This window comes from Apis cerana, linkage group LG16 (genome assembly GCF_029169275.1).
Source record: "Apis cerana isolate GH-2021 linkage group LG16, AcerK_1.0, whole genome shotgun sequence".
In the NCBI taxonomy this organism is placed as follows: Eukaryota; Metazoa; Arthropoda; class Insecta; order Hymenoptera; family Apidae; genus Apis; species Apis cerana.
In genome coordinates, this window is record NC_083867.1 from 6510146 (window position 1) to 6529486 (window position 19341).

The following is a 19341-nucleotide window of genomic DNA, read 5'->3' on the forward strand; positions in this document are numbered from 1 at the left end:
GTAATATATATATAATATTAAAAGAATTTTATATATATATATATATATAAAATATATATATATATAAATACTTTTTAATTAATAAATACAATAATTAATGTCTTAAATGCAATGTATTTGCAATATAAAAAATACATCATATTACTAAAAAAAAAAGGCTATTATGTAAAATAGATTTTATATTTCCTGCACCATAATTACTATAATTTTTTAACTTATTAGATGAAATTTTATTACTTATTATTTTTTATATATTTAATATATTTATCAGAAGCTTTTGCTTGTATGTGAATTACTAAAATCAATTAATTAAATTGCTAAACCAAATACAGAAACAATACAATACATTGTTTTGTTTTCCCAACGCACTGTACAACTACCATCAGTAGCATTATCCCAATAGCATGAGCTCGCAGTATGCAATCCTGCTCCATTTTTTTGCATTATAGTACAAGTCACTAAAACAAGTTTTTAATTTAATGATAAATAAATAATTTAAAAGTAAAAAATTAATTTTGAATTGTAAAAACATCTATATATAGACATACCTATATATTTATATGGTTTCTGAAGTTTTGTAAGATTTCCCAAACATGCTTCAACAACATTTGATGTCCATTGATTTACTTTACTATGTTGATAAGCATTTCCTCCAATAGATACTTCAATTGCTTCTTTAATAATTTTGCTTACATCATCGACCACAAATTGGGTCTAAAATAATGATTAAATTATATAATGAAATTATTAAATCAAATGTAAATTATGAAATAAAATATCAATATTAAATATAAAATTTTTATTAAAATAATATTAAAATAATATTTCATAAAATATATAAATAATTACTTTAAAAAAGAAAAATATAAATCTACATAGCTTATTAATATATTCTGATAATTGGAAAATAGAAAATAAAAATATTTTAATTAAAAACGAAGAAAATACTAACCTCTTCTTGCATATCTTCCATCATTTTGACAGGATTTTTAATAAATTGTGCACCACTAAATAATATAACTTTATATGAATTCAAAAATATTTAATACCTTGAATTAAAGTACAATTATTAAAATGATATTATTCATATTGAATATTAGATTTTTTTTATTACTTATTATTTAAAAAATTACTACATGAATGCAAATTCTGTTAAACATATCTTTTCATACCTTAAATCTTTTGAATAAATTACGAAAAATATTGTGATAACACTGAGTAAATCTTTAATAAAAGTTTTTATCGCAAAATATAAATTGATTACTATCGATATTGAATATTGAACATTCGTTTACGTAAATACTTGACACATGTCAATTTTGAATAATTTTATATGTATGTAATGATACAATTACATACATATAAATAATATTAATAATAATATTAATAATAATATTAAAGTATAAATGTGATTATATCAAATTTAATATTTTATATTTTTTTGTTATTTTTATACATTTTTATTGCAATATTATGTTATTATGGAATGTACAACATAAAAAATATAGATTAAATTAATTACATATTATGAATTTATATAATATAATATTTTTAAACCACTTACTATAAATATTTTTTAATTTTAAATTATTTAAAATATTTTAATATTAATTTAATATTATAATAAAGTAGTAAAAATTTATTTTATTTATTTAAGCAATACATATTAACATTTAATTAATTAATAATATAAATATTTTCTTAAACTATATATATATGTGTGTGTATGTGTGTGTGTGTATATGTATGAATATAAAATTTTTATTGCGATAAAAAAATAATAAAACAATATATTCAATATTATTTAATTAATATCATTATAATATCATTATAATAATTATTAAAATAATTTTCAATATAAATATATATGATGATTATTCACATGACAAAATTTATTAGTTTCTTATTAACTATATAATCGTATTAAATAATATAAAGAAAATATTTTCACAAAAATTCTTTTTCCTCTTTATAATTTATAAAATTTTAAAAATTTAATTTTGGCGGTAAATATACATATATAAAATACCATGTTAACATTAATTCAAGATATGGAACATAGTATTGCTTCATTGCACATGTGATGTTTTATTACATAAAGAAATTGTAAATTTCAATAAAAATATTGTGTTTTAAATGAATTTTATGTTAATTATATAGATTATTTTAAACAAAATTGATAAAGTTATAATATTTATTTACAACAAAAAGATATTATTCATAAAAAGCAACAGTGTAACAAAAATGTTATATCACCGTTATTCTCGGATGTTATTTAAACAAATTTCTGACTATAGAACTGTTTATAATCCATTAAATGTTAATGAGATTATCCGTTATAAATTCTATGATAATTATGAAGCTATTACTTATTTCATAAAGTATTTACGTAAACGTGAATTTAACACTAGATTAGAACCAAAAAGTTATTATAAAGTTAAAAGAAAAGCACCAAGAGGAACACTTATAAGAAATGAAGCACCCAATACATATGATTTTTTTACATTTCGCTTTCATGAATGGTGGAAACGTAAAAAAGATAATTTTTATGAATATGTAGAAAATGATAAATATCAAAAATATGTAAAATATGGTCCAAATTTGGCAGCAGCTCTATTTGTTGTACAAATGAATGGTAAAGTAAGATTTAAAAATCATGATGAATGGATAAATAAAAAGAATGAAATTTTTGAATTATTAGAAAAAAATAATACGAACTATGTTTTAGAAGAATTAGATTTAAATGGATATCCTATACGATATGAACATTTTCATTTTATTTTTAATCTGTATTATTTAAAATCACTTAGTCTCAGAGGTTGTGAATCAATTAATGACTGGTATTTAGATAAATTGTCTGCAGAATATCCAATGTTAGAAAAACTTGACATATCAGAATGTAAAAATGTAACGGAAAGAGGAATAGAAGCATTATATAGAATGCCTAATTTAAAAATATTAATTGTAACAAACTTTTATGGATCTGCAGCATTTGACTTAACTTGTTTCATGTTAGAAGATGTTAATCCATATTTAACATGTCAAATTCAACAACCAAAATATAAGTATTTATCAAATACTTAATATGTAAAAAATAAAAATAATTTATATAATTAATAAATAATATATTTCATAAAATTAAAAAATATAATATTTACATATATAATTTAATCATACAAAGTACAATATTTACATTACATAATTTATACGGAAACTAAGAATGTTTTATTAATTTATTTTTTTCCCTACGTCGTTTTAGATAATATAATTCTGCTTTGTTTGTGATTCCATAAGTTTTTATATTTTCATTATCATTTATTAATTTAATATTTTCAAAACATAAATGATATTTTTTCCAAATATGTTTCCAACTTATTTTTTTTTTAATTTTTTCTCTCTTCAAAGCTAAATTTGTATGACGCTTTATAGCTTTTTTGAGATCCAATACTGTAGTATTATGTGGCGGTACCTAAATACATAAGGAATTAGGTTAGAATGACTTAAAAAGATTTTTGTCTAAATTAAATTATTTTTGAAATTCTTTAATAATTGTTAAATCTAATTAATGTTATATACAAATGATATTAAATAAATAATAATAAAAATATATATATATTTAAAATGTTTGAATATTTATTGAAAAAAAATATTACCACAATTCCAAGTTTTGGTAATTCTCCACGATTCAAATATAAAGTTATCGCTTGTCCTTGTGCAACTGCAATTTGAGCTTTAAGCTCTTCGATTGTAACATCTGTTGGTAGACCAGAAAGTAATGGATCACTTTCGATTATGTTATGAATTGCTTCTTTAGTTAGTTTTACTAACTCATTATGATCAAGCTCCGTATATTTAACGAGTACTTTTTCTTCTTTTATCGAATTATTTTCTTGTTCATTTGTATTCTTTGATTCGATATCTTTGAAAATACACTGAACTTCATCCATAATGTCCTTATTAATAAGAAATACAATGAACTTAAACAATAAAAAATGCGATAATATTATAATTTTATAAATAAGTGCTTTTTGTATGTTTTTTATATATGTATGTATGTTATTTTGTATGTTATGTGCAGTTGGGCATATACATAAAAATATGTATATAGGAAACGTTAAGAAACAACTTTTAATTGACGCATGTGCAAATAATATTTATTAGTGCATTGAGGGCGCGGTTGTCACCGATCAATCTCGGTTGCATATGTATGTATGTAAGTAGTTCATCCTCAAATTTTGTGGATATAGTGTACGATATCTGACATAGTGTTACTGTTACTATTATCCTTGTCAATTACCAAAGTATAGTGACTATTCGCTATAATTTTACGAATAAACACATGAAAAAGATTTTTGTGCAAAAGATCTATTAATAGTTAAAGACTACTAAAATCAAAACATCATTCAAGATGACGTTCATCACAAAAGCCATTACTGAGAAGAAGGCGGATAAAAAAGAACAATCGTTATTTGTTGAAAAAAATCCAGCGGTTAGCATTATTTTTATTATGCATTTTTTATCGAACTTTAAATTAATGATATTTTGATGTTTTTAAAAACAAAAGTTTGATAGAAAAAGTTATAAAATTTTTAAATGTAGTTTTTTGTTCGTAAATAAATATTCAATTTTTGATTATTTACATTTTTTCAATAAATTTTGTTCATTTTAAATAAATTTACTCATATTAATAAATATTATTTTTAATTTATGGAATATATAATAAATTTTATGACGTCGTTTAATAGTTACATATATTTTCCATTATCGTAGCTAGCGATTATATATATAATAATGTATAACGATGGAATTGTAATTTTTTTCTTTAATATAAATGAAGTTAAATTTTTTTTTCTAAAAAAATTGTTATGAAAACAAAAATTTTTTATTTAATTATTATAAATATATATATCTTTATTTAAACAGGAAAATGGTAAAAGAGATGCAGAAGCACAGTGTTTAAAATCTGATGTAGGAGGTCATTACTTTGTTTCTAGAAGGAGTATATATCGTATTCATGTAACTGCAACATTTTTATTGTTTCTTGTTGCATTAATGATTCTCATAATTGGAGTTATTGGTGGATTATACATATATAGACAATATGCAAGAACACAGATGCACAAGTTTAAAACAGGATGGTATAGCATTCCTTATGACAAGTCAAACAAACCACCTTATGCCAAAGATGCAGTACATCAAGGCTTAATAGCAGATTCTGATTTGATTTTAAAAAGTTTGACAAGAGCTACAGAACGAGAAGCTATGGATATTGAAAAAAATGTAGATAGTGATATTAGAAGCTTTTTCAAAGAGCGATTTGAGATTGATTTGGAGAATGAGCACTATGAGAAAATAGATGTACCAGATTTTCGTGGTGGACGTCAAGGTCGTTTTATACATGATTTTAGTATTGTGAGTTTTAATTTATATTGAATATTGAATAAAGTATTTAATATATTTTTATTATTTTATTTTCATTTTTTTCATTACAGAATAAAACTGGTATCATTGATATTGATGGAGAATCTTGTTTTGTAATGCCACTTAATCGCCAAACAGTCTTACCACCACGTAATATGTATGATTTGTTGAGAAAGATGTATAATGGTAATTTTTATATAATTTACTGAATTATATAATATATTATATTTTTATATAATTTATTAATTTAATAAATTAATTTGAATTTTAAAAATAATTAATATTATTATATTATATTTGTTTATATAATATTTACAGGTTATTATGAGGTAAATACACAAATTGTGCGTGAAACAATGAAAGTAATTACACCACCAATTACTGATTTATCAGTTGTTGGAACATATATTGCTCGTGAATGTCAAGATTTTCCTACATATATGTTGACAAAAGTAACTTCAAATGGTCAGTGATTATTATATTTAATGATTATTATTTAATAATTTTGTAAGATTATTTTATATATTTTTATTTGTTGTCTTTATATAGTTGTCAAACGTAGCATATCAAGTGGAGTATTTGGACAATTTGCTGGAAAAAATATCATAGAATTTGATATTTTGAATTTAGATGATGTATCTGAATATAACAAGAAAAGTTCACAAAATTGAATAAAAGAAATTTATTATTATTTTAGAATATTTATCATTGTAGATCAATGTATAAAAATTATATCCAGCTCGGCAAACTTAGGTAATTTCTCTGTAAGTTGGTACAATTTTCACAAATTGTTTTTTTTTTTTAAATCAATTAACAACTTATTTTTAAATACATTTATTTTCAGGACATTCATTAAGTCTTCCCATCATTTCCTATCTTAGCTCCAAATCAGTAATGGTCAATGGTGCTTATTTGTAAGGTAGAATGGCATTTTTTCTTCATTTATTTTATGCTTAAATTCTTTATTAAATAGTTCTAATAAAATGATAGATATAATTCATGTTAAAATCGTTGTAATATCTAATACATAGTCATACAATTGAATGACTACTAATTGTACAAAGTAGTAATTATATTGTTTTACAAATCGTACTAATTCTACAAATCATAAATTAAAATATTTTTACGGAAAATAAAACTACACTTTTCGCGATCCATAATCATATATTATAATTTAAGAAATAATTAATGTATCTTCATCTAATATTGTATAATTTGTTTTTCTGTTATATAGTAAGCGTGTTGTAGCAACACGTGATATATTTGAAAAGAAAATTTTAACAATAAAATATGTATTAAAAATAATAAAACATGGATAATAAAGTTATTGTGACCAAATAATATTAAAAATTAAAGTATATGATTGAATAATTCTATATCAAAGTTTCTGTTACATTCCTACTATTTTAATTTTATTGATGTAAAAGACTTATATAAAAGACTTACATGAATTATAAAAAAGATTAATATGATATTATTTTATTAAATTTCTATATATATTTTATCATAATATCATAAATGCATGATTTAGTTTTATAATACAACATAAAACAATTATTTTATTTGTTAGTTCTTTAAGCTTTATTATTCATGAATGAATTAGCTTCAAATATATCTTTACTTTTTTTAATTTTTTCGACTTTCACTTATGTATTAATAAAATTTTAATTTAATAAATATTCTTTTAATATTGTTATGCAATTACAAATAAATGTATATTATTATTGTATTGATTTGAAATGCATTAAATTTCGTTTTCTAATTTAATTAATTTGAAAATAATATCAAATCTATTTTGAAAATTAAAACATACATTATTATATTATCTATTGTATTATTATAATGTTGTATTAAATTTATTATTACATAAATATATACATTACAGATCATACATTTTGAATTATATATTATTCTATATAAATATAAATATATTATGTTCTATATAAGTATAAATATATTATGTTCTATATAAGTATAAATATATTATGTTCTATAGATTAAAAAAATAAATGAAAGTAATATTATCAAATACAATTTTTTTTATTTTTTATTCATATTAATAGTTTTTATATTTGGTTTTACCAAAAAAAATTTTATATTTTATATTTATATAATTTATATTTATATAATTTACTTATCTGAATTTTATATATTAGGAATTTTTTAATAAACTAATAATTTAAAAACGTTTGATTAAATAAATTTGCATTATAATTTTTTATTATTATAAAAATTCTTAAATATTTTTAAGAATAAATAGTCATATTAATTTTGATATAAATTACAATAAATATAATTTAAGAATAATTATATGTAAATATTTTCTTCGTTTAATAATAAAAATAAAAATATATTTTAAAAATTATTCAAAAAAAGAACATGACGCTATTTAAAAATATATATAAAAATATCTATATATGCGGTAAATATAATAATAAATAAATAAATAATCGTCACGTAAAATGAAAAGTTATAAATTTTTCGATTTTTACACAAAATTTTTTAATTTTTATTTCAAATTAAAATTTAAATTTTCAAAAATATTCTGAGACTAATCCAATATTTTTTCTTAATTGATAATTATAAATATCTTAAAATAGTACAGAACATTGTTTAGGAATTCTATAATCATCTAGAAATAGATAAAATTAATAATTGCATAAGAATAATGTTAGAAAAATATAATAAAAATAATGAATAGAATAGAAAAATACAATTCTTATGACTTCTAATTATTAATTAAATTTTTATTATTTAGATATTATTAATATCAAACTATTTCTAAAAATTTAGATTTTAATTTATATCTTTTAATTTAATGTTAATAAGTATTTTTAAGTATTCAAGAGATGGCGTTAATTTCCAATTCTATTTTACTGTTTTAAAGAGATATTTTTACTACTTGATGGTATTGACAGTCAATTCTAAGCTTAGTTATTCTTTTATTATTTCCTGTTTTTCCATTATGAATTTCATTTGCGGTACTCTGAAAATGGTGCTGATTTCAATATTTTTACTCTATCTATATTCTTTTTTTATTATCTTTTCTTATTATTATTTCTTTTCTTTATCTCTTTGTTCTTTGATCACAGATTAAGTACATGATATCAATTGAATATATTTTCATCTATATTTTCATTTTTTTTAAACTATAATGTCTCTTAATCCTTAATAAAAAAAAATATTATACATTATGTATATTTTTGTATTTTATATATTTATATATTTTGAAACACTTGGCAAAAGAAATGATACACAAAAATATACATCCCGACAATAAAGTTTATAGAATTCGAAATAAATTTTAGAATTAGATCTATTATCTATATCTCGTCTGTTTGATTCTTGATCACGTATCCATTGCTCAGATTATGCGCGTATATATGCACATAATGCATATAATGTATTGTTTATTCAACAATTTCAATATGCTATATAATTAATTACTTTTAATATAAAAAATTTTATGATTTTATAAGATAACATTAACATATTTCTTTTATTATATATTATTATATTTATAATTTTCAATATATTTATTTGTTATATCATATAAATATATAAATAATCATATAAATAAATATATAATCCAAAAAATTAATAATAAAAATGATAATAAAAAATCAATTTATTATCATTCTAAAATCAATAAATATATTATTATTGATAAAATTATAATAGATTCGTCAAATATAGATATATAGATGGCATTGTAATCTGATTCTGATATTATTAAAAATTATAATTTTTCCATTCCATAAATTAAATCTTTATTATAAAATATATTTATGAATAAATTTTGATATTTGACATTATATTTATTATATTTATATAATTCTATAATAAAAAAGATGAATAAAAAATATATTTTATTAATAAATTAAATAAATTATAATTATTACAAGTATTATTATATTTAAAGAAATAATTCTAATGAATTTTATTACTCGGCCATTTTAATTCTCTTTCATTATTTATTTTTAATCTAATTTTTAAAAATTTTTTCAATACAAATTTAAAACCAAAAATAAAAGTGAAACGGCGCTTGCTCCGATTCGCTGAGTAGCTGAGCATGCTTAAAACCTAGTAGTTGTTCTTCAGAAACGTGGGATTGAAGAAACGTTGCTAAGGTTCCTGTTAAAATAAAACTTCGATTTTTTGCTACCTTGTGTGCATGCTATCGTATAGGAATTATTTGCAGTGGTGGCGCAATAGCGAAGTGTCGTCGGAACGTAGTGGCTGTAGTTCAGCCAGTCGCTTAGTGTTGTTGGTGAATTGAGAGTGGCATTTCTCGCTCCGCGAAGCACAGGATATTGATCTGTACATTGTCTCGTGCAGTTTTTAATCCAGGATCAACCGTGGTGCTTCTTGTACCTCGTAAAACGTGTCAGGTACTGGTCCCTGTGCATTATGTAATTATAATAAAAAAATCATTATGAAAATTATCCGGCATTTCATAAATATTATTCAAAAATATTAAGAAATTATATTGTATCAAAAAATCATAAAATTAGACGATAAAAATTATAATATAATATATTAATGATATTACATCTTTCGAAATATCGATTCCTTGATTTTTTATTAAATGCAATTTCATAAAAACAAAAAAGAATAATCGTATGATTTTCAAAACATGAAACGGGATGTTTTACGCGATTGTGAATGTAATATTGATCGTAAAATGTATATATACATGTAGATATAAATGATCTTTGTTGTGGTACACGCATGTCTCTATAGCGATAGCGGAAGATTCAGTTGCACGTGCAATTCTGAAATGAAGAGAAATAATTTTTTGCAAAAATTGAAAGAAAGAATGATTGACTCGCAATAATTCTTAATTTAAAATTATATTGTAGTGAAGGATTGCTTATATGATGTATAATGCTCTCAAACGAAAACATCGTTTGTGATGCGTTATTGTTGGCATCAAAACACTAACCATTGCGACTTAAATTCATCAATCGGAAATTGAAAAACTCGAATGTATAAATAATTTACATCGGCATGTTATCAAAACTTTAAAATGCTAAGTATTGATCGTTGCACTTTATACGATTCAGAAATAAAGCTACTGATTTTAATACCTTATGTAATTTTGAAATATCTAAGAATTATCGTCCTACATAGATTGCTCTATATTGATTTATATTGATTTTATATATAAAGTGGAGAAAAATTAAATTGATAAGTAAATATTTTTGTCACATTTCTTTTTTCACTCCAAAAATAACCCTCGATATTTTATTTTTCTATATTAAATGATTGTTACGTTTTTTTTTTTTCAGTTTCGGGGTACGAGTATCAGAACTCAGTAAACAGACTGAGTGACGCTAGATCATGGATATTACACTTCTACTATTAGCTCTGGGTGTAATTGCTGCGATGTTTGGTGTGGTGGCAACGAGATTCGGTTTCCCTGGATTCAACAAAATCGCCCAAATCGCGCTTGCTTTGGCGTTGCTTCCTGTCATCTGCAGATTTCATCGGAAGCTATATGTCATAATGAAGATTCTACCTCGAGATATAAGGTAAGTTTCAAACTTATAATTATTAATATTATATAAATAGTGATAAAATCTTAAGTAAAAATCTTAAAACTTTTCATTTAATATATTCAAATATTGTATTGTCAATTTTCTAAAGTAAAAATAAAAAATCCGAAATTTTGTTAATAAAAAATTAGAAGATAAAAAAATATTTTTCTTTTAAAAAATTATTTAATTATTGATATTTTCTCGAAAATGGCGAAATAGTTATTTATTTATATAGTTATTTATGTATATTGATCTTTTTTTAAAGTGCATAAGGTCTTCGCAAGTCTATCGACAATCTTCATTATTTTACACATTTAGTTGCAAATTTTCCTTTGTTCTATGTATTCATAATTCATCGTGATATAAAACATCCGTTTAACTTGATTAATTCAATTTTTACAACAACAATTTTTTATCAATTTTATCTTATTTTATTTATTTAACTTAAGATAGAAGAACTAAGATAGAACGCATATATGAGAACATTAAAATTGTTTTTCAAATTATTCTATATATGCTCTCGATAAGAAAATGTATCAGACATATTTTTTGAATTGTGTCATTGACCTACATAAATTTTATCAAATAGACGGTTAGAAAAAACAATGTCTAATTTCATTAATGCACATATATTTTATCTATTTATATATTAAAAATGATTATGTCACATCATGATAACGCAATAAGAACGACAGAATCAAGAATATAATATTAATTATGATATTTTTGTTCGATGCAAAAAGTTATTAAAATCAATGAACTTCGTTTATTATGTAAATTTATTATGTAGAAATGTTAATATGTAAGAATAATTGAATAAGAACATTTGAAAGACTATTAGAAGACTAAAAGATGATGAAAAGATATAAAGATGGAAAAATCAGTCATCAATTATTATTTCTCCATTATATTTCATAACAAATAGTATGTTTTTCGCCTTATATAAAAATAGTCTTTTATAGTCCACTGAATCGGGATATGATACTGTTACTTAGAATACATTTATGTGTGCATTCTCATGTGAAAATCGAATACGTTTTATATGTCGGTATATTTACAAGATAGATTCGCTTTTAATTTTATATATGATCATTTATATTTCTTTTTAATTGAATAATCCGTATTTTTAATATTCTTAAAATATTTATATTTTTATTTTTTTTATCAATATGATAATGTATTTAAACATGTATATATATTTTGATAAATAAATTTATACAAGCAAAAGTTTTTGCTTATTTTTCAATAATTAAAAAAAATGTCGAATATCGTACATTATTCAGAATATTTTGTAATTATATTAATACTAATATTTCTAATTTTAATTATATAAGCTAATATTTCTAATTTTTTTTATTCAATTTTTTTAGTAAAATTTCTTCTAGCATTGAAATTTTAATCTGAGATTTTATTTGTAAAAGTTTTAGATAAATTTTTTGTTCTTTTCAATTATTATATAATCATACAATAATATATCTTTCTTGATTTTTGAAATTTTTAGAAAATAAATTCTATTGAATGTGTATTGTTTGCAAGTTTTAATTATAATTTATATATAAAAATTAATAAATAAGAGGCTTATTATTTATAGATAAAGTGATATCTCATATTTCTATCTCCTCTTGATATATTATACAAAAACAAATGACATATTCTATATAAAAATACTAATCATGTTTTTTAATCTTATAGAATTAGTATTAGAATCTTATAGAAGTAAATTGTCATGAAATGATTAGTTACTGAAAATATGATTAATAAAAAGAGGTAGAGAAAGGTAAGTAGAAAAAATAAGATAAGTATCAAAAATTTTAAAAAAATTATATTATGTCATCTTTTTTAGAATTATGTTAGAATATATTAAATTTTTTAATATGTTTAAATATTAAAGCTTTCAATCAAATTTTATATCTATTTACCATTTATATTTCTATTATATTTATATATTTATTATATTATATTTCTATTATATATATTTACTATTTCTTAGCTTTTATAATTGCTATTTTTTTTTTATAATTCATTTCTTTAAATCTAGATATTTACTTTTTACTATTGTAAAGGTATTTTTTAAGAATTTTAGATAAATTTCCAAACTTTTTTTTTACAGTTTATTTAAATTTAAAGATACTTATCTTTTATATATTTATTATAATAAGAATTGTCATTTTTTATAATACTGAATGTTTTTTGACTTTAGTCTTTTGACAAAGTTTTAAAGAAACTACAAAAGTTTTATCAATAATTTTTAAATTTAAATGAAATCCTAATATTTATATTTTCCAGATTTCTTTATCGTGCTGTTACAGCAGAAAAGGAAATAAAAAAACATGATCGAAATAATTTAACTGTCCCGGCTATATTTATGAAAAGAATGGAACGTAATCCTCAAAAACCTTGTTTTTTCTTCGAAGATCAAGTTTGGACTTTTTCTGATGTACGTATTAAATAAAACCTACAAATTCACAACAATTTAAAACGATTTAAAATAATTTAATTAAAATTGATAGACTTATCAAGGAAGAAGGATTTATCAAATGTATTAAAATATTATATTATCTTTATAATCAAATAACATGATGCGCGTTTATTGTGCATCAATTTTTTCTTACATTTTTATTTATATTATTTATCTATTTTCTTTCGCCAATTTTATATTATGAATATAAAAAGATAGTAATAATAATAATAATAATATATAATTGAAATTTATAGGTCAATAAATATAGCAATCAAATAGCAAATGTATTTCAAAACGCAGGATACGTAAAAGGGGATGCAGTGGCTTTAATGATGTCAAATAGGCCAGAGCATGTTGCAATATGGCTTGGTCTGGGGAAACTCGGTGTTATCACTGCATTGATTAATACAAATTTACGTCTTCAATCTTTAATTCATTGTCTTCGTATCGCTAAAGTAAAGAGTATTATTTATATGGAAGAATACTCATCTGGTAAATAAATCAATATACAATAATTTATATTTTATCATTTAATTATTTATATTTTATCATTTAATTATAAAAGAAAAAGAGAGAATTTAAAATGTATCAATGTTCATTTATCTGTCTTGATTAAAATACAAGCAAATTGATTAAAATACAATGTATTATTGTATAAAGTATTTTTTCTAGAAAACAATTGTGAATATTAATAACAAGCATTTTTTAAACTGCAAAGAAATATTTTTATAATCTTCTTTCAATAATAATAATAATTAATTTTTGTTTATGATTTTATAAATAACATTTTATAAATAAAATTAAACGATATAAAACATTCAGAAATGAAATTTTCTTCTCTAGCTCTCGATGAAATTAAGGATTCGATTCAGGGAATTATAAAATACAAAATCTGTAACAAATCTAAATGCGAGGATGGCGAATACGATTTGAACGAACTTATATCGGAAGTTGGTACAAGTGAACCGATAGTAAAGGATCCACCAACTTACCGCGATAAGTTGGTGTACATCTACACAAGTGGTACCACCGGTTTACCAAAAGTAGCAATAATTCTTAATTCAAGGTAAGAGAATTTCTTTTTTTTTTCTTTTTTTAGAAAAATAGGAAAGAAAATAGTACTGCATCTATATTGCTACAATAATTTAAATACAATCAAACTATTTGAAAGGTTTCCACGTGTTTTACCTTTTTTTTTTGCATTGAACTTTAATTTGAAAGTGGTCAAGGCAGTTGATAATATTATTGGACATCTATATCCAAGAATTTACTATAATCTTTGACACAAAACTTCATTTATTATGTAAAAGTATCGATCTTTCAAATCTGGGTCAGTCTTAAACAATAAATTAAAGTATTCTTCTTTAGAAACTTGAAGCCAAATCAATAATTTTTTATCAACAATGTATCGAATAAATTTCGTGATTGATTACAATTAAATAATTATCGATTATATTACGTCGAAACTTAATTTTTCGATTATTCCATTTTCTTTGCTTTCTTATTTATTGCTATTATTCTTATCACAAAATAATTATTAATAGAAAACAATGAACTCTATTCTATTAAAGCGAGTGTCACTTTTATAGGAATGTTTTTAAACTTTCATTTATTCTTAGATACAATTCCGTGCACAGAATAAATGATCTCCCTGCTGAACGTATAAATGATCTATAATCCTCTCAGCAAAGCCTTACGACTCGTCGAGAATAGGATTACATGTAAATGTAGTCGCTTTACCTAGAAACTGCTTCCCGTCTGCTTGCCTTGTGACTGCTTTACTAATAAAAATTTCATAATTTCTGTCTCTATTAATATTCATCTTTGTTTATTATATAAATTTTCAATTAATTCTTTGTATTTTATATTAATCTTCAATATATCGTTCGTCGTAATCTTGAACCTCGTTCGTGTTGAAAAAAGATAAAATTATTTAATTGCCACGAATCATAAAGTTTTTTTTTTAATAGAAAAATTATATAAACAATTATATAAATAAGAAAATTGAACGATTTTTTTTCCAATTTAAAATTAAATGTCATATTAATATTATCATTATACGATGACACGAATTATTTTATTATGTAATATCAAAATATTTATAGAGAAACACACAGAAATATGATCCATCAATTTAGTTTTAATATGGGATAATGATTTTTGCGTTGTAGATACTTACTAACTATAATGCCTTTTAAATTATTGGGCATGAGACAAGATGATATCCTATACAATCCAAATCCATTGTATCATACGGCTGGTGGAATGATTGGGGCAGGTTTCGCGATTGTTAAAGGTGTACCGAACGTGTTAAGGACTAAGTTTTCAGTATCGGCTTATTGGACAGATTGCATCAAATATAACTGTACCGTAGGTGATTTACAAAACTTCTATAACGATCTCAGTAAAATTGATGCTTGATTAGATTTTTTTTTTTTTTTACTCACAATATCGATTAGATGTTAGAAAATAGGAACAGTTTATCTGTTTGCAAAATTTTTTTCATTGAATACTAAATTTTATAAAAATTAATAAATTTACTGATATCATTAATATTTTTAAGATATTCGATTAAAAAATTATTTTAAATTTCTAATTAATTTTACGATTTATTAAACTATTTTTTTATATCGTTGATATTTAATTACTAAGCATATTTAACGTATTACATCGTGTAACAGTAATTTCATTTATCAGGCAGCACAATATATCGGTGAAATGTGTCGTTATTTGCTGAGTGCACCACCTAAACCGGAAGATACTGCACATCGATTGAGACTTATGTTTGGAAATGGTATGAGGCCACAAATTTGGAACGAGTTCGTTAAACGTTTTAACATTAAACGAGTTTCTGAATTTTATGGATCCAGTGAAGGAAATGCTAATATTTGTAAGATTCGATATTTCAGTTATAATAGAATAAAAAAAAAAATACTATAAAAGAAAATTTCTTAAATATTACTTATTATGTATTAAAGCTAACTTTGACGGTCGGATTGGAGCTGTTGGTTTTGTACCATTAATTGTGCCACGAAGATTTCATCCTTTAGCAATTATCCGAGTAAATAATCAGACATATGAGCCTGTGAGAGATTCAAATGGCTTATGTATAAGAGCAGGAACAAGTGAGAATTTAACACTGATACTTTGTTTTAAACATTAGTCAAAAAAAGGAATATAAATATAAAAATAAATATTTTTTTCTTTGTAATATAGACGAGCCAGGAATGTTTATAGGATTGATAAAAGAAGGAAATGCGTTAAGAGAGTTTAATGGATATTTAGATAAGGAAGAATCGAAAAAAAAAATAATACAAGATGTATTTATTAAAGGTGATAAAGCTTTTCTAACAGGTGAGTATATATATATATATATATAATTTCTTCTACTGAATTAAAAATCACTAAACATTTTTATTAAACATTATTATCTATTCTCAATTTTATTTTCAGGTGATATTTTAGTAGAGGATGAATTTGGTTATCTTTATTTCAAAGACAGAGTAGGTGATACATATAGGTGGAAGGGAGAAAATGTTGCTACGGCAGAAGTGGAAGGAGTTATTAGTAGTATTGCAGGAAAAAGAGCCTCTACCGTTTACGGAGTTCAGGTTTTTTTAAAGAAAATAATTATGTTTAAAGTTTGATTTAATCAAATTTAAAAAAATAATTATAATATCATTGAAGGTACCTGGAATGGAAGGAAGGGCAGGAATGGCAGCGATAGTTGATCCGGACAGTCTTTTGGATTTCAAAGCTCTCGCAGAAGGTTTAGAGAAAGCACTGCCGGCATATGCAAGACCAATTTTCCTGCGAATTGTGAAAGAACTTGAAATGACTGGAACATTTAAATTGCAGAAAATGAATCTTCAAAAGGATGGTTTCGATCCGAATAAAGTTCAAGATAAAATGTATTTTCTAGCTGGTAACAAGGAATACGTCGAAATAACACCAGAACTTTATCAAGAAATTATTTCCGGAAGAAGAAAGTTTTAGTCATTAGATACTTACTCGTTCGATATACTTGTAAAAGTTAGAGGACAAGTATATATAACTTTTTTTTATAACATGAACATAACTTCTGCACGCGCCTTGTAGATACAATGCATAGGATTTTATGTAATAATCAAATATAAAATCATAGAATTATAGATGGATGTTTTTCCGACTCATAAAATTGAACGGGGAAGAGTTATTTTTACGAATTCAAAAATAGAAAAAAGAATGAAAAAAAGGTTGTTATGTTATATAACAAAAAAATATTTCTGTCATCAACAACGAGAGATAAATATGGTGACATGTTCCTGTTTATTTTATAAATACTGTACATTTTTAATCAAATGAAATGGTCCATAGCATAAGACAAATTGGCATTGTAGATAAGAAAATAGCAACGAATAAAATCATTCTTAATATAATATTGATTTTTTAACAAAAATATTTTATTTCTGAGATACTCAGAAATTTCTTAGACAATTCTGTTTATGACTATTGAATCAAAAAAAAGTAAATTACTTATATATTAAATATAACTTGTCATCGTATTTCGATTGTAATTTTTTTATTTATATGATTATTCAATTTGCATTTATCCTGTTTGAATTTATATATCTTTATACCAAAATAATAGAATTAAAAAAAATGTGAATATACATGTCGATTAAGCGTAATATTATATGTAAGCTCAATATTATAAGCATAATACTATATTAATTCCGATATCAAGGAATAATAGATGTATATAAATTTGTTATAAAAATGTAACATTGAACCAAACAAAATTTCACTTCTACTTCAAACTATTTAAAATAATAATCAGAATTGTAACTAAAATTTTTCCATATTTAAAGATTGTTTAATAATGCACTGTTTGTATATTTAAGTAATCTTTGTAGATTTGATACTTAAAATATCGTATAAATGTTTTCAAATTTAAAATATTTAAACAATATTTATTTTAAAATTTATATAGTCGACTAATAAAATTAAAATATGTATTTTAGAAAATTTTATTGAAGCGATCTTCATATAATCAATAATTAATTTGTTGCTTTTGAATAATTATTTAATGATTTCTAAAAAATGACTTTGTATATATATTTTTACATATTTAAAAAAATGCATAATTGTATTTAATATATCATAAATTTAGAAATTAGTATTTCAAAATATGTACTTCACAAAATTTTTTATTTGAAAAAAATTGGTTAGAAACATTAGAATACATATAAGTTATAAAATTTTATAGAACTATTAATTATATATTGCATATTATCGACTTGTATATTATTAATCGATATTATATAAATACAGGTTTCTGTAAATAAATAATTACACTTTATACAACGTGCAACAATTTGATTTATTCCTTAATATCACATAATATTAAAGCATCATCATTAATGTTTAAAATAGTCTTTAGAGAGTAATCTTTCTTACTAATTTCAAGAATTACAGTCGAGTTGGAATATTTTGTTATCATATTTATTATATTATAGCATTCTTAAAAAAAATATAAATAAGATTCTTAAAAAACTGAAGAATTAATTAAATTATAGAATACTTAAAACTCTTAAATTCTTACAAAATTTTTTAATAATTAATCAAATAATAAATAAAGCCTTTCATTTTATGAAATAATTTGCACATAAATTTATCTATTTAAATAAGATACAATATTACATATATTGATAGTTTTCATTTATAATTATAAATTTTATTACTGTTAAAATAACTTCATAAAATTCACAAAATTGATACCACAGATAAAAATAATAACCAGTTGATATAGATGATAATTGAAAAATTAAATAAAATATCTTATTAAAAAATCATTTCACTTCATGTACTCTAATTATATCTATAGAAACGTCATCATATTATTTACAAATATGAACATAGCGTAACAGCAATATTCAT

At 22.0% G+C, this 19341-nt stretch overlaps 5 protein-coding genes across 7 annotated transcripts; 3 read left to right on the forward strand and 2 right to left on the reverse strand.

Moving 5' to 3' along the window:
- Window positions 1–94: 94 nt before the first annotated feature.
- Window positions 95–1884, reverse strand: LOC107999750 (dynein light chain Tctex-type 1). Of its 2 annotated transcripts, none has more exons than XM_028667629.2 (4): window positions 1173–1884; window positions 953–1049; window positions 549–714; window positions 95–458 (listed from the first exon to the last, which is right to left on the reverse strand). In XM_028667629.2, exons 2-4 carry the CDS (start codon window positions 974–976, stop codon window positions 310–312), a joined length of 339 nt encoding a protein of 112 aa, XP_028523430.1. In that variant the 5' UTR covers window positions 977–1049; window positions 1173–1884; the 3' UTR covers window positions 95–309. The 2 variants fall into 2 exon arrangements, with proteins under 2 accessions (XP_028523430.1, XP_016915254.1); XM_017059765.3 differs by having other exon boundaries at window positions 953–1007; window positions 1173–1342.
- Window positions 1885–2244: 360 nt separating this feature from the next.
- LOC107999777 (distal membrane-arm assembly complex protein 2) lies at window positions 2245–3622 on the forward strand. The gene has a single exon (XM_017059803.3). The coding sequence runs from the start codon at window positions 2245–2247 to the stop codon at window positions 3082–3084; it is 840 nt and encodes a 279-aa protein (XP_016915292.2). The 3' UTR covers window positions 3085–3622.
- On the reverse strand, window positions 3105–4151 carry LOC107999778 (U11/U12 small nuclear ribonucleoprotein 25 kDa protein). The gene is made up of 2 exons (XM_017059804.3): window positions 3654–4151; window positions 3105–3469 (listed from the first exon to the last, which is right to left on the reverse strand). The coding sequence occupies exons 1-2, from the start codon at window positions 3945–3947 to the stop codon at window positions 3215–3217; spliced, it is 549 nt and encodes a 182-aa protein (XP_016915293.2). The 5' UTR covers window positions 3948–4151; the 3' UTR covers window positions 3105–3214.
- Window positions 4152–4164: 13 nt separating this feature from the next.
- On the forward strand, window positions 4165–7312 carry LOC107999776 (integral membrane protein 2C). 2 transcript variants are annotated; one of them, XM_017059800.3, is made up of 6 exons: window positions 4165–4489; window positions 4924–5412; window positions 5493–5607; window positions 5740–5886; window positions 5971–6185; window positions 6266–7312. In XM_017059800.3, exons 1-5 carry the CDS (start codon window positions 4409–4411, stop codon window positions 6090–6092), a joined length of 954 nt encoding a protein of 317 aa, XP_016915289.1. In that variant the 5' UTR covers window positions 4165–4408; the 3' UTR covers window positions 6093–6185; window positions 6266–7312. The 2 variants fall into 2 exon arrangements, with proteins under 2 accessions (XP_016915289.1, XP_016915290.1); XM_017059801.3 differs by having other exon boundaries at window positions 5971–6174.
- Window positions 7313–9149: 1837 nt separating this feature from the next.
- Window positions 9150–18761, forward strand: LOC107999785 (long-chain fatty acid transport protein 4-like). Its single transcript, XM_017059810.3, has 11 exons — window positions 9150–9812; window positions 10713–10955; window positions 13248–13398; window positions 13677–13914; window positions 14266–14488; window positions 15594–15792; window positions 16120–16312; window positions 16401–16547; window positions 16639–16776; window positions 16876–17033; window positions 17110–18761. Exons 2-11 carry the CDS (start codon window positions 10765–10767, stop codon window positions 17416–17418), a joined length of 1947 nt encoding a protein of 648 aa, XP_016915299.3. The 5' UTR covers window positions 9150–9812; window positions 10713–10764; the 3' UTR covers window positions 17419–18761.
- Window positions 18762–19341: the final 580 nt, after the last annotated feature.

Bases quoted from the DNA above. Each gene is read 5' to 3' on its own strand.
- LOC107999750 (XM_028667629.2), bottom strand. From the start codon at position 976: ATGATGGAAGATATGCAAGAAGAG. The intron at 715-952 runs GTTAGTATTTTC...TCATTATTTTAG, and splicing joins TGGAAGATATGCAAGAAGAG to ACCCAATTTGTGGTCGATGA. The intron at 459-548 runs GTATGTCTATAT...AACTTGTTTTAG, and splicing joins GAAACCATATAAATATATAG to TGACTTGTACTATAATGCAA.
- LOC107999777 (XM_017059803.3), top strand. From the start codon at position 2,245: ATGTTATATCACCGTTATTCTCGGATGTTATTTAAACAAATTTCTGAC.
- LOC107999778 (XM_017059804.3), bottom strand. From the start codon at position 3,947: ATGGATGAAGTTCAGTGTATTTTCAAAGATATCGAATCAAAGAATACA. The intron at 3,470-3,653 runs GTAATATTTTTT...TTATGTATTTAG, and splicing joins TACCAAAACTTGGAATTGTG to GTACCGCCACATAATACTAC.
- LOC107999776 (XM_017059800.3), top strand. From the start codon at position 4,409: ATGACGTTCATCACAAAAGCCATTACTGAGAAGAAGGCGGATAAAAAA. The intron at 4,490-4,923 runs GTTAGCATTATT...TTATTTAAACAG, and splicing joins TTGTTGAAAAAAATCCAGCG to GAAAATGGTAAAAGAGATGC. The intron at 5,413-5,492 runs GTGAGTTTTAAT...TTTTCATTACAG, and splicing joins TTATACATGATTTTAGTATT to AATAAAACTGGTATCATTGA.
- LOC107999785 (XM_017059810.3), top strand. From the start codon at position 10,765: ATGGATATTACACTTCTACTATTAGCTCTGGGTGTAATTGCTGCGATG. The intron at 13,915-14,265 runs GTAAATAAATCA...TTTCTTCTCTAG, and splicing joins TATGGAAGAATACTCATCTG to CTCTCGATGAAATTAAGGAT. The intron at 17,034-17,109 runs GTTTTTTTAAAG...ATATCATTGAAG, and splicing joins CTACCGTTTACGGAGTTCAG to GTACCTGGAATGGAAGGAAG.